Source organism: Falco cherrug, chromosome 8 (genome assembly GCF_023634085.1).
Source record: "Falco cherrug isolate bFalChe1 chromosome 8, bFalChe1.pri, whole genome shotgun sequence".
NCBI lineage: Eukaryota > Metazoa > Chordata > Aves > Falconiformes > Falconidae > Falco > Falco cherrug.
In genome coordinates, this window is record NC_073704.1 from 47,983,632 (window position 1) to 47,998,180 (window position 14,549).

Genomic DNA, 14,549 nt, shown 5'->3' on the forward strand with positions numbered 1-14,549 from the left:
AGGCAGAGTTGTGCAGAAATATGCATATGTGTAGCGTGGAAAACATGTTTTTCAGAAGTCATGTTTAACAGAGTCATTCATGATCTATGAAAAAAACTCAGGTATGGAATCCCTATGGTCCTTCTCTTAAGAAATCCCCAACAGTCCCTTGCTAGGTGACAAACAGGAACTTATTCTGCCTCATTTTGCTGGCTGGCCTAATATTACCAACAGGATCTACAGTTCCTGGCACTCTGAGAGATGGTGAGGTGCTTGGGGATGCAGGTGGCACTGATTTGAAGCCATAATGAGATTTTGCTGAACTGATAATGCCATTCTAACACGTGAGCTACATGAGAACCAGGTCTTGAGGGTGTTACAAAGCAGTTCCTCAGCCAATAAGTAGCTATTTCGAGTATGGATAATGAAAGAAAATTGGCAACATTTCCAGCTCTTTTGCCAAATACCTGCAGCGCTAAACCTTTCAAGTTAGGCTTAAAAAGGGCTGGGGAACACTTGACTCCGACAGATGTCTGAAAACACTCAGATATACAGGTAATGAAAACATTTTAGAAAAAGCCTAACCAATGGTGTTAGAAAATACCCTACAGTGTTATCTCACGTTAGTTTTTCAGCAAACAGGATCTGACCTTGAAACGTACTGGGAAATACTGTTTCCTTTTGTTTTAAAATGCCTAAATATAATGTCAACAAGATTCAAAAAACAGCTCAGATGGACACCCAAACAATAAAGTGCTTACTAAGCCACTTGAGACCCAACACCAACCAAAACTGATTCCAGCTGCTAATTATGAAAAGATCAAGTAATTTGAAACTCTATCTAAGCAATTACCATTTCAAAGCCCAGAGGAACAGAAGGAAGGGCTGTGAGTACTTTCCCTTTAGTTGCTAACCCCACTAACCATTTCTTCTATTCAGCAAATCTGACTCCCTATGCACTTTATGTTGACAATAATGTACAAAAATTTCCTGGCAGGAATTATGCGCCTCTAAATTAAAATTTTGAACAGCTGAGAAAGAAGCAGACTACATGGTATTACCTAAACCAGCAAAGCATTTCCCCACAAATGCCATGTACCCAGGAATTACTGCTTTTAATAAGATAATAGCCAATAGTCTAAGTCCCGTAAGTGGAATAAAGTGCACATATAAGCAGTAGCAACTAGTAAGAAGTGTGCAGTAAGCAACCTTCATTAGAACAAAAGTTAATTAAATCTACCATGGAGGATCACAAAAATAACTCAGATATTATACGCTCATGATCTCAGTGAGGATTTTACAATTTCCCAAAGCATTCTGCCCCACCTAGCACGCCACAAAAAAGTGTTCTTTGCATCTTACTGTTAATGGAGGGGGCAGGGGCAAAAGTAGTTCATTCCCCCGTTTTGATTCTCAGTCGCTAATAGAATAGTCCCAGTTCAATGGGTCTAGCACACAAAGCTTCTGCCTCCTCCAAATGGGCTTTGGGAATCAGAACATGCTTTGAGAGCAAACAGCATGTTATTTATAATAGTAATTTAAAGTATTTGAGTTAAATAATTTCAGCCTGCTACAGGCAACACTTTACTAAGTTTAGTCAATTCAGCTTCTACCCCCATTCTTTCAACTCACCTACCAGTTTGTCCTGGACATGAATGTGTCTGTTCTCCGTTCCTTTGGACCTTATAAGCAGTCATTCTCTCATTTTTCCCAGACTTCTAACATTTAGTAGAAATATCCCCAATATCCTACATGCACTGTCTGTCTTTATTTATGTATAAGAGCAATTAGAGTGTCCTGCTTATTAGGAATACCTTTTACCCACAAACAGGATTAAACTTGCAGTACTAGTTATGCTCATCCCTTTCCTCTGCCTCTAAGTAAATGTACTCTGATTTTGCATTTCTGTACTGCGGTATATCCTACAGCAATATTCCTCCAATGCCCACTTTCCTTGCTAGGCACAAAATACAAGAGATTATCTGGGGAAAACTGTCAGGCTTTGTTGAATGCCCATAGGGAAGAAGTGCCAACTACATTCTGCCATTGGCTAGGTTACACAATAGGCATGCCTTACAGCCTCTAACCAATATTTTTACAAATTCAGAAGGGGAAGACTTAAGGTAAAATACCTCCTTCAGGGCATAAAAAGGCCTGCATGTAACCTCCTGCTCAGAACAGGTGAATTAAGAATGCAAAACCTTAGCTGCATTAGCAATTTGTGCAGGTTTTGTTTGGTTGTGGGTGGTTTGGTTTTTTTAATTTTCTTCTCTCATTATTATAAGAGACCCCAGTCTGATCCCTTGTGACTTTTTCTCTGCTACTTCTCTGGTTTGGATTATGGCATGTTAATAAAATAAACCCAGAAATCTAAATCAGTCTTTGATTTATTTCATAGAATGCCAGCCCCCTCAAAAAACCCCAAGCAAACAAAAAAAAAAAAACAACCCAAATTTCTATAAAGACTAATAACCAAAATTTCCCCTCTCAGTTGTTGATATAACATAAAATTAAGACATGAAAGTAAGATCAATAACTCATTTCCTTACGTAAACTTGGGAACAGCAACACAATCAAAGCTTATAAACAGTGCCAAGTCAATTTAGGTAAGCAATGTGTTTACAGAAGCACTGTTAAATAGCTTCTAAACCTTTCCATTTTAGTGCTGACTTTGTTCTTTAAATATTTTCATTTCATTTGTCCCAGGCAGGATAAGGTTTAGAGCACAGAGCCTGCCTGGACCAAATTATCCCACAAAGTTTAGACTCATTAGGAGCCATTATCAACAAATGTACAGTACCACAAAGGGATTTCTGTTGTCAGTAACTGAGGCAACATACATATCACCACCCCCAAGCCCCAAAGGCATATTCTTTGAACAAGGACTGAAATTCCCCTTCCCCCATAGAATAAAAAAAATCCTACACTTGTGCATAACGCAGATGTTAACAGCACTGTCCAGATAAGAGAAACAGTTCTACATATGAAAGGTTTGATAGGCTTACATGCAATAGAAGACTGTTGGGTTACTTCAGTACTAAACTGATATTTTTTGAGAGTATTCCTTGCTACATTAAAAATAATTGCAAACTGCAGCAGCAGCAACGTAAGAATGTGCACTGAATTGGATTTTACCTTTACAGGCTGAAGACTGTCTCAGACAGAGAAACAAGTTGGGCAAAACTACTATAATTTAGAAATTTTTACCTGGAATGAACACATCCACCAGCATATATGTATCTGCCCACCTCAGAAGAGGGGTTAGTGATCTCTCTGCATGAACATGAGTGGACATGAGTGACAGAAAGTGAAGTTTAGGCACTTGTGTCCTCACTGCCATCATCACTACCCACTAAAACCATAATCTTTGCTTTGAATCACGGAACACAGAAAAGAAAACCTTTTTGTTTAACAGCATGCCATTTAAATCCTAGCTAAAAGATGCATTCAATATCAAACTTTGATACCATAATGCTGTAAATCTTCTTAGCTCATCTTCTCCTCGGGACCAAACAATTCCAGGCAGTTACCAACTTATCAAGTATCCTCTGTTCTTTCCTTCTCAAAATTATAAAACTGGAAGAGTAAAGTTACATAACTGTGACATTTCAAATAAACACCATCTGTGGACTTTAAGTTAATTGGAACCTATGCATCTTCGATACTTAGTTCTCAGATTAGTCTCTTTGTGACTTCTAGAAAACTCAATGTTAGTGCCATTTCTATAAAACTAAAATAATGATAGTATAGGTGAACAAGTATAGGTGATCAAAACCCAACTCACCAACAGAAGTCTTGCTCAAAAAAGAAAAAGCATACTCATTCATAATCCAATCCAGCATGTAAACTCAAAGTGTTTCTTTAAGAATATAAAGCAAGAATAAATTCAGCTCCCAAATTCAGAAGGTAACATCCAAATAAATTAAAAAATATAAATGAAATTAAATTTTTCCCAAATTCTGATGTCTTTCAGTGAGGCTTTCAGCCATGAAGTATGTAAGTATACTTCAGTAAGTATGAAGAGGAGGAAACCCAGCAAATAAAAAAACAACACCACACACAAGTTAAGGTGGTCACATGCTCATGGCTACTTTTTTGTTCAATTTCTTCTACATATGCAGGTGCCTGTAAAACTTCTACATGTTCAAATACTGAGGAAACTCTTCATTGCCCACAAGTTCCACAAATAAACCAATTGAATCAACTAACTGTTTGGAGCAGCCATGTATTTTACTTTGCATTCTCACTCCAACTCTCCCTTGCTTTCCTCTGTTATAGACTAGACACAAAAAGAAAAAATTAGTACTTCAGAATGGCTGGGAACAGTTATTAGGAAATAAATCCTCTTGCAGCCCATCCTGTACACTATATACTAGCCTTTCCTTGTTGCCAAAAACATTAATTTCTAACTGATACCCATAATAAACAACAGAACTCACACCTTAAGGGAAGAACATCTCCTTCCTTTTGAAAAAAGTAATATTTCAAAGATACTCTGAAGGAATCAGTCTGTGATATGCTTGCCCAAGTGAGCTGTCTAAAGTCATTATCAGTGGTGGAGGTGCACAAAGATCACGTCTTTCTTTCCAATACAGTATCACATGATATGGAAATGACAAAATGAAAAGAGCTCAGGCAGCAGAAAAATCTATATGACGTGGAATTTCACTTAAGCTACTTGCAATCCTAACACCAAAACAAAAGTGGTCCTGTGGCTTAACAGATCAAGCAATACTTTGTTTATCCCACCATTATTTATGGTGACACCAAAACAGACAGATTATAGCTGTGGGTAAAGGTATACAATCTGCGCAGTTTATGTCCACAAGACATTTCCTTCAGTCAATTTCATAATATAAAGATTTCTTATTAATAGCAAGCTCTCATAGAGCAAACAATAGGTAGCACAATAAATTTGATTATTTAAACTTTTGCTTAGGTTCTGTCTTGGTCTGCAGAGTCAATATACCTGAGTTTGAAGTAATCACTCATGATGAATCTCCCAAATCATCTGTAGTATAGCAATACATTTCCTCAATTATGCGAGCTAAGGTAAGCACTGTGGATCCAACCTCCTACACTGTGTTGTGCTCAAAGATTTGTCTTTATCATTCAATCTTTTAGTAATCGAAGCTACCATACCAATTCAGAAAGAAATCTGTTTGTAACTTTTGCATTACAATGAACTTGCTGACATATTAGTGAGGACATTCTAACCTTGTGCAGAAACTAAACATTTAAGATTAAACAGGCCTTTTACAGTTGGGCTTCTGTTGACTGTCAACATGAAGACCAACTATGTACTTCTGCTTTACTGTTAAATAGTTCTTTTCTTGCCTTTCTATTGTAAGTGGACTTAAAGCACAGGCAGCTAGCTATTTAATGTGTTGTCACTAAATTATTTCACATGATGATCTGCTCAGCATCCACCAAACTGGAATGATATAATCATCCTAGACTGCATGGTAAAACTTTTTGTACAATATGAAATAAGTCACTTTTCACAAGCACATGGAACATGAATACTGATCCCCCAGACCCATTTTACCTGTTCTGCACCATGCTCATTGCCATCCAGTCTGAAGGGTAAACATTCTTTCCAATGAGATCTTTGAACATTATGAATGTTTCCATCAAGAAGTCCTAGAAGAACAAAATACAGGAAGTCTGTGAGTGTGCAACAGAGTTCAAATGTTTCTGCTGCGACTGAAGAACTAAGATGGAGGGCTCCCCTTTGCTCCCAGTGAAGTCAATGGACAAATTCCTGGTGGCATCAGTAAGCCCAAGTTTGAAACTGAAGTACTGTAAAACAACAGTCTCAGATTCCAAATGAAAGCTAAAGTCATTACATTGGGCTCTTAAGAAAAGATAACCCACAAATGAACGGAAAAAGTTATTGTACTTTGAAGAAAAGCTGTTGAATTTTTTATTAATTAGCCAAATGCTATGCATAAAATGCATATGCTCACTGTGCATAAAAAAATAATAGATTTGAAAAAGAAAGGATTTCTTAATTAGTCCATTTAGTCCAAATTTAGTATTTGAAATTAAAAATTTAAAGCACTGCCAGGAAGTTGTCAAACAAAACAAACGGTACTTATTTTCCTAGAAGTATTTAGAGATGATTGTACAATGAACTTGAAGATTAACACAATTATTTCAGGTCTATTTCATATATAGCACATATAGGCAGTTTTACCCTTACCTTTACCCTTGACTTCTGAGCAAGTCATCTAGAAGTCTGAACAACTACCACGCTGTCATTATCTATTACCAAAACCTCACAAGCAGGTCTCTGTGAAGTTTGTACTCTTTCTTGTCATGTTACATAGAGCACCAAGTGAAGAATAGATCTCCACAGCACTATTTGAAAACAAATCTTTGTCATCTTCACTGACATATACTTACAGTATGGGGGGGGGGGGGGGGGGGGGGGGGGGAAAAAAAAAGAGAAGACAGCAAACCAATGCCTTTAAAAACAGCAAAACCCATTGAATATATTGATGTCTTTTTTTTTTTTTTTTTTCTTTTCTTTCTCCTCTGCAAAACTTAAAGTAATTTAAGGATTACTAAAACTTCTAGGACCAAGTACCAAATCTGCCTGGAAGCTGAAATTATGTTAAAATATTGTTACATTCTCAAGTAAGCTAAAGCACATGAAGAATTGCAAAAGCTACCACTTTGACTTTAGTAAAGAAAGGAAAATGGACAAATCTTGCCAGTTGAAAATATTACCTCCATAGACAAACTGTAGATGGTGCAATCAAAACCTTTGCCAATACCCAGACTTATTTCAGAGTTATATCAGGAATGTAAAAGGACAGACATAGGACTACTGAAACATTCAAGAATATTGGTCTAGAGACCACTGGTACAAGCTAGAATATACCACAAGTATCATAAAATGATGCCAGAAACAACTCTCATAAAAGGATGCACTGAAGCAATAAGGCATTTACTGCATTTAGCATACAACATTATTTGGACCAGGAATAGACTGAATAGTGAAAACGAAAAGTGGAAATTAATCACCATGTACAAAGTGGGGAGGGAAGGTTCAATTAGTTGAGGGTTGGTTTTGTTGTGGGGTTGGTTTTCTTCAGGGGGTATGTGCGGGTTTTTTTGTTTTGGTGGGGTTTTTTGTTGTGGGTTTTTTTCCCTCTCCTCAGAATATTGTAACATAAAGATCCCATTAATTATTATTATTATATTATCACCTCAGCACTAGGGTCAACAACAGAGACATTTATGTCTTTCCAAATTTCTGATTACAGTATTATTGTCGAAAGTCACTGTTACAAGACAGAAGCAACACAATGACATAGAGGCAGAAAACATGCAGAAACAAACAGCACTCCAAGAAGAATAAGACAAGACACGCCAGAACAGTACTATGAATTTTCCACAAGAAATAAAATACTGCAAACTACTTATCTCCAGAATTATTTTGTACTCACCACTAGTTCTGAACTTGTCTGAAAAGTTTCAATGTAAACTGAATAATGCTGATTGGTCATCTGGTTTAAGATTGCCGTCATGCATGCCACAAAATGACTCTGAAAGAAAACCAGACAGAAATCAACATGTGTAGATTACTTAAAATATTGGATTGTATTCTTTCTAAAGTTGAAGTGCTCTGAATGACTAATAAATCCTTTTATGTGAATAAACCTGAAATAACATTCAAGCTTTTGCAAGCTCAGATGAAAGAAACATACCAAGGACAATCAAAAACTACCCTTAGCAAGGGGTAGACTCTGGTGAGAACGTTGCACAATTTATGAAACGCTGTGTGGAAACACACGCTGTGATAAGAAAACCATATATAAAGTACAACTCAGTATTACCTTGAGACTTCTGAAAGGCATGTGATGTTGTCTAGAATTCTTCCATTAGGAGTTCTTAGGAAGAAAATATACCAGCATCAAAATTGTCTAATCATTCTAGAAACACAGACCATCCACAGGAAGATATAGTGCAAGAAATTATTTTTTACATTCTGAACACATTTAATTAGCTATACAGAACTCTGTAAAACTTCTGTACAATAGTGTTACTTTCAACTCTCAAAACTTCTTTCGAACTTCCACAAAAGGAGATATTTTATGTTTTTCAATCCCTAAGTAAAAATACTGAAAGTTATAGAATTATTTATAATCCTAGGTTTTCACTGTAATTCACTGAAAGTGAAAAAGACATTTATCTCTCGAGTACTAACAGTGAGCTTAATGATTTGCAGTTTCCCTTTAAGACAGCGAAGAATCCTCCTTATTGCTGCTTTTTTATTTTGCTGAAGTTATAATTGTTGTTTTAAACGTGAACCTGTTTTAAATACTTGGATTTTATTAAAATAAGAGACTATTAAGTACAGGAGCATGCAAAATAATTTTCTAGATTTACTTGGATCTTTTCATCCTAGTGGTTTAGATACAAGGGAGTCACCAGCCCCTCCGACCAGAATTTAATTTCCACCTGGTACTGAACAGGTTCTCTGTTTAACTCTGATTCACTTTATACTTCTGTTACATCAGAACGGCAACTAAGGCACACGTTACCGAAGTATCAGCTGCAGTTTGTGGTACCCAACCATTTTGTCTACCCCTTCGAGAAAGGCAGCCGCCTTTAACTTCAGGTTACGACCACTAGAGGTCTTTCACTTTCACATGTTAGCTGCTGTTCAGTTTGTACTGCCTTTTTTTTAATTTATTTATTCCTACGTGAGCAGACCCAGCACACTTCTTGCATATAAACAGTGAAAATTCCAATATAAAGGACCTATTATCCCTTCTTTTGGAGCCACATTAGTGCTAGTGAGAGGCTTGCCTACTTTTTAAGGCTAAGAAGACACATTTTCTGCAGGTAAATCGAAAGCTTTCAGGTAAGGAATCGTGTGTTCTCGGGTACTGATGCTCTTCTAAAAAGAAATGCTGGTTTTCCTGCTGTAGTAGTTTACTTTTACAGTTAGGGATCAGACGAATATTTTCTGTGATATTAAATATATAGCTGAAAGTAATAATGAATTGAAAAGGATTCAGTAATGAAATTGCGTGGGGTTTTCTTCTGATGTCTTGATTTTGAAAAAAGGATTACTGAGAGAAGTTAGAGAATTGTACATGAAAAGCAGCTTGTATTTTTAGTAGTTAAACATTCACTACAGAATGCCTTTCTACACTCATGTTAGATAATCACTTCTTTAAATAAGCAGCATTCCTTCACAAGCACTGAAAAGACGTATTATGTTGCTTAAAGGGATACTTTCAGAAGGTTATCTCTTTTGTTGAAACCAACTTCTAAAATGTGTCTAGCTATATCTGTGATTACGGTACAGCATGAATGCCTATTCTTAGTAACTGTATATGGTGATTTTAAAATGAACAGATGATATGCCTTGATTACCAAAGAGAGCCATAAGGAAAGAACAGATATTGCTGGTCAGTACCTCGCACCAAACCTGTCAAATTCACATCAGTGGGACTGAATGATACAGAAAAAAGGTGACAGTAAAGCTGGTTTGCGACAAAAACTTCTTGCATCATTTCCATGTAACTGTAAAGCAGAGAAATACACAAATATTGTTTGATCTTTACTAATTTTCTTGCCAGCAGCCTCAACTATTAGAAATTAACTGCTAGCTTCTTTATAGGTTAAAAGCTTGCCCCTCCCTCCTGATCCCCAAATGCCAGCCACAAAGATTCACTTCTCAGATGCAGCCTCAGATCTTTGAAGTACTCATGCACTCTCAGCACTTCCATTCTCACTGGTGGAACTGAAGTGTGATATAGAACTATAAAGAGGTGCGATCAAATCTGCAAATAGCTCTATATATTCACTTAAATTCTCCTGTGCTGTTTAAGTACCTCTTACTAGAACGTGCAAAAAGCACACAAACTGCTTGAAAATACAGTAAGTTCTACAGAGGAGCGATCTACTACATTTTGCAGACTGCATGCTCACTAGATGAACAGAAGAAATTCAGAATCAAGCACTACCTACAAACACAACAGTCTAATGATTATGATTCAAAAATTCATTAAGTCAAGCATTGTCTGTAGGGATTGAATAGTAGTATAGAAAAGGTTATGGCACAGAAGGTGAAGTTCTTCAGACAGAATCCTAAAAAGTCATTTAAGCTGTGCTTCAGATTGTTAGGATTTATTCTGTAAATTACAGCAGAAAAGGTTGATTAGAACTAGGTCAACTGTATAAAAAAATAAATGTACCAAAGTAAACACGACTGATGAGATAATACTAATAGAAAAATGAACAGAAATAACTCTGAATACACTCACTACCGTGAAAAGATCTAATAAAAATATATATTTTACAACTTAAACACATTAGCTTCCATTTAAATATAAAAGAACCTTGGACAGAAACAGCACTGAGTTCTATTTTTTTAATTAAACAATTGGCTGAAAGACTTTCAAGTGATATGTAAATAAATAAGGAAATTGATAGTATGAACATTAGACATCTATTGGGAGCAGGAATACTAGTAAATAGGTAGTCAAATGAAAATGAGAGAGGGGAAAAAATGTCTCAGGAAACATTCGAACTCCCCGTCCACTTTAAAAAAGGGTAATTAATATGAAAAGAAAATTAACTATAATGTTGACTGCCTTTAGTATAAACTCAGCAAAATAGTGGCAAAGAAATGCTGCTTTGATCGACTACATATGAAATACATCAAAAGGGATCATAGATGTATTCTGTAAAACAAATAGAGTTTTCTGAGGTCAAGCAGAAAGAATGCAGAATCTTTTCCACTGTTGTTAAAGTGCATATTAGCTGTGGGTGCAACATGTACAGGAAAAGAAACATCTGAAAAACATTAGGGTCATATGAGTAAGATGACAAACTTCAACACCTAGCAACTAAATCCCAGCATACTTTATAATAGCAGATGGTGACAGGTTGCCGTAGTAACTTCAGATAATACTAGCACCACAAGAATAAATAAAGCAAATGTGCTGGAAAAACAAACAGCATCAGAAATAACGTAGAATGCAGCTACACTGATTCTAATCTAGTAGAAGTATGTCAGTGGCTGTAGGGTGGGTAATCTTCGTGCAAGTGCACTTCTGGAAGGACTAAGGAGGATATTTATTTCACTTAAGTAACATTTATCCTCATTAATAGAGTGCTTTACCAACGTAGAGCCTTGAGTGTAAATACATAACCACATGTACGTCATTAAAAAGCAGAAAAATTAGAAACATGAATAATTCCTAATAATTCAAAGACTTCTGAAGACCAAAGATGATGTAGTTTCTATATCTCCATTTTAGCAGAATATTGGATGTCAGAAATTCTCATTTTACTTACCTTCACAATTAAGGTGACTCCTTTATATACCACCATCCTGACACTCTGTAGCCCTATATCCACTAACGATGGTTTACATTTGGTTAATGCACAGTTTTCTGTGTTGGGCAAAGAATCTTACCCAGAAGATCCAACATTTTTGTGGTGTATGAAGTGATCACACTACATAGATGAGATTTAATTCTGAACTCCCTTTCCTGTTAACCTAGAAGTTTCAAAACTCATCATACATTAGTGACAGTAAATATAAAGATGGTACACATAAAAAGAGTGACCAAGAATTTCTGCAGGCAACACTTTTTTTTTTTCCCCCACCCCCCTGTTCAGAAAGAAGTGCAAAAATCTTTCTGGAGGAAGAAAATCAGAAATACTTTGTCTTTAATGTAACTACAGAAAAGCTAACCCATCAACTCTTTCAATCTAATGTTAAAAATCATCAATATTTATGTTGTAGCACAAGCCCACAGTTGACAAAGCCTCCCAAAAAATGCCTTCACAGAATTATGGAGTCATCACACCTGTTTAGTGTCATGAGCTAAAGAGCAACACAATTACCAGAAAAGTATGGAAGGTGCTCAGTGACATCATGAAGAACCACAGTGGTCTGAAGTCAGTTCCTCAGAAAACCACATTAAACCTTGAGAACCATGGCATATGTAGACGTTAGCACAAACATCTTTATCATAATATGCAAACACTAAACAATAGCTATCAGAAATGAAAAAAAAGGAAAATGTGAACTACTAATGTAGTAGTTCTGTTTATTCTCTATAAAGAGATGCCACTGCCAACGCATGTGCTGTTCTGAAATGTACTGTTTCTATAGCTGTAAAAGTGCAAAAATGTAAACATTAGAATAGGCTGCTATGCAACAACCGAGAGTATTCATCGGATGTGTAGAGTGTGTCTGAAATGGAAAGTAGCTTCTAATCCACACAGACTCCTTGTAGCTTGCCAAGGAGCACACCTTACTAAATTAATTTATAACAACAGATTCATGTACTCTTGGTAGGTCTGAGTTTTTAATTTTCCGTTTATATATTCATATAGTTCATTGGTTCTGTCATCTTGTCTTTTAGCTGACTGAACAAAAGCTTAGGCATCCTGCTTCTACATCTTACCGACAGCTTTTGATTTCTGACTGAAAACACGCTATACTGTTTTAGCTTGTTCTACTGTTTTGTTTACATTCATATGATTTAGCCAAAAGGATATGCAACTATAAAAACAGCAGACTAGCAGATGGAAAAATATAGGACAATTTTATAACACAATTAAATTGTAATAGCAGCTGCTCTGTAAGATTTAAAGATATGTTACAAGGTAGACAATCAAGGCATTTTCAAAATTATTTCATTTAAGACTTTTTCAGACATAGATAAAAGCAGTAAGACAATGGCTTACAGTATGACATAAAACTAAGATGATTCTTTTGGAATATATCCTTTGCCATCGAATTTTATTTATTTTTACCTTTGTCTTGATTTACCAGCATATTCCAAAAACATTTTTCATTCTCTGCAATGCTTTCCTGCTGTTGGGTTTTGGTTTTTCATTGGTTTTGCGCCATAAATCCAGTCCAGAATTTCTGCTACAGTCTCTAGCTAGGATAAGCACTCTACTGTAATTGATTTAACTTGTGCTTAAGTCTGTGCCCAAACACAGTTGTGTAATTTACTGCTTTTCCCACAATGTTAACATTGTGTTTATCGTCAAGGTGTACGTACAAATAAATCATGGATAACATTAGTTACAATGAAGTGAGAAGGCAATAATTTGGAATGAGCAATCATTGTTTGAAATCTGAACTAGATTGTCCAGAGCACAGTTACAAAAAAGACCACCAAAAAAAAAAAATGCAAAAAAAAAACAACCACAAAAACCCCCAACTCCTTACTTAACCACTTCTGTCTGCACTATCAATATGAGCTCTGCTGTGTAAGACGAAATCTTCCATCCTTGCCTTCAGGGATGCAGGCAGCTTTGTGCTGCATCTCTTCCCTCCTCTTCTGCAATCCACTAATTGCTTCACCACAATTACTTTAGCTGGTTTCAGACTGGCCTCACAGGCCAGAAGAAACTTCCTGCGCTGGTACACAAGATATCTACTGAGAATCCCAGGTATCCCAGTATCCCAGTGCTTTCAGGCCGCTTATTTCACTAATTTCTTATTCAAAGTGCTATTTCATTTCCCTGTTGCCTCTAAACCAGATGGCTAGTCAAGTTGGCAAAGGATGGGTTATCCTGCCAAGGTCCCACTGCACTTGTTCCCCTGTTAAAGATTATGCCGTCAGTATCCCATGGAAACAATGAAAGCACACATATGAAATACAAGCGAAGAATAAGATTAAAAATATTATCCCTGGTTTATTTACTGTGGTAAAGCTTGGCCAGCTGTTTGCATTTAAAAGGACTGGAAACCAAACTGGGAACTTGAAAGAAGTGATACCATGGCTGGGATGAGCTGGAGCTGTTCCTCTGCCCAGAGGTATAATATTTAACAGCAAAAAAACAACTCAAATGGGATTGCCAACTATATAGGACTACAAAGTAAAACATGCTAGCTGCAAGGGAGATAGGTGAAAGAGTAAAGCGTAGAACTGAGCGATTTAAGTTCATTAAGGTGCAGCAACATCTCTTATTTCTAAGCTGTATATTTTAAAGTTACACATGTTGTGGAGATGATTGTCTTGGATGCTGATTCACTTTCTTAAAACTGAACAGAGCCACCTCCTGTATTCCCAGAACTAAGCTACTCTAATTGATTTTGTTCCTTTTCAGCTGCACTCAATGAAGACAGAAAAATTAAATTAAACTTCAACTACATGATTAGAGATGAGACTAACACAATATATTTGTGAATGGTTAAAACAAAGCTTTATCATAATAAATCTGCTTAAAACTGCTGAAAGTCATATTGTTTCAGAAACTTTTCTTTTGCTTTTAAATTGATCTTACAAAGAATATAAATAATTTTCCAACAACTCGCATTCATTATACTAACAAATCTACCAGCTGGGTATGTTTAAGATTAATTAATAGCAATCTCTAGGGAATTCACCAATACATTTCATTATAAATGATGTAAGATTTTATCATTTCTTTTTGAACAACAGCACAGCTGCGCTTGAGCTTCCAAAAACACAATGGTTTTTGTTACCAGGCCATCAAAACCTCACCAAATCCAGAAGATATTAATGGAAAAACATTTAACTCTGTTTAGTACCAGACATTCTTGTTGAGGA

General features: G+C 36.2%; 2 protein-coding genes across 4 annotated transcripts in view; one reads left to right on the forward strand and one right to left on the reverse strand.

Annotated features, from left to right (window-relative positions):
* The window catches only part of DOCK2 (dedicator of cytokinesis 2), a 197,750-nt gene that overhangs the window by 70,079 nt on the left and 113,122 nt on the right, over window positions 1-14,549 (reverse strand). For all 3 annotated transcript variants that reach the window (XM_005442667.4, XM_055717969.1, XM_055717970.1), the window contains exons 28-29: window positions 7,437-7,535; window positions 5,528-5,622 (exon numbers count right to left, since the gene is read on the reverse strand). In XM_005442667.4, the coding sequence (XP_005442724.2) occupies window positions 5,528-5,622; window positions 7,437-7,535 (194 nt within the window). The remainder of the gene's footprint in view (window positions 1-5,527; window positions 5,623-7,436; window positions 7,536-14,549) is intronic.
* INSYN2B (inhibitory synaptic factor family member 2B) overlaps window positions 8,662-14,549 on the forward strand; it is a 44,918-nt gene continuing 39,030 nt past the window's right edge. Inside the window, exon 1 of the mRNA XM_014282769.3 lies at window positions 8,662-8,857. The gene's annotated coding sequence lies outside the window, so the exon portion shown is untranslated. The remainder of the gene's footprint in view (window positions 8,858-14,549) is intronic.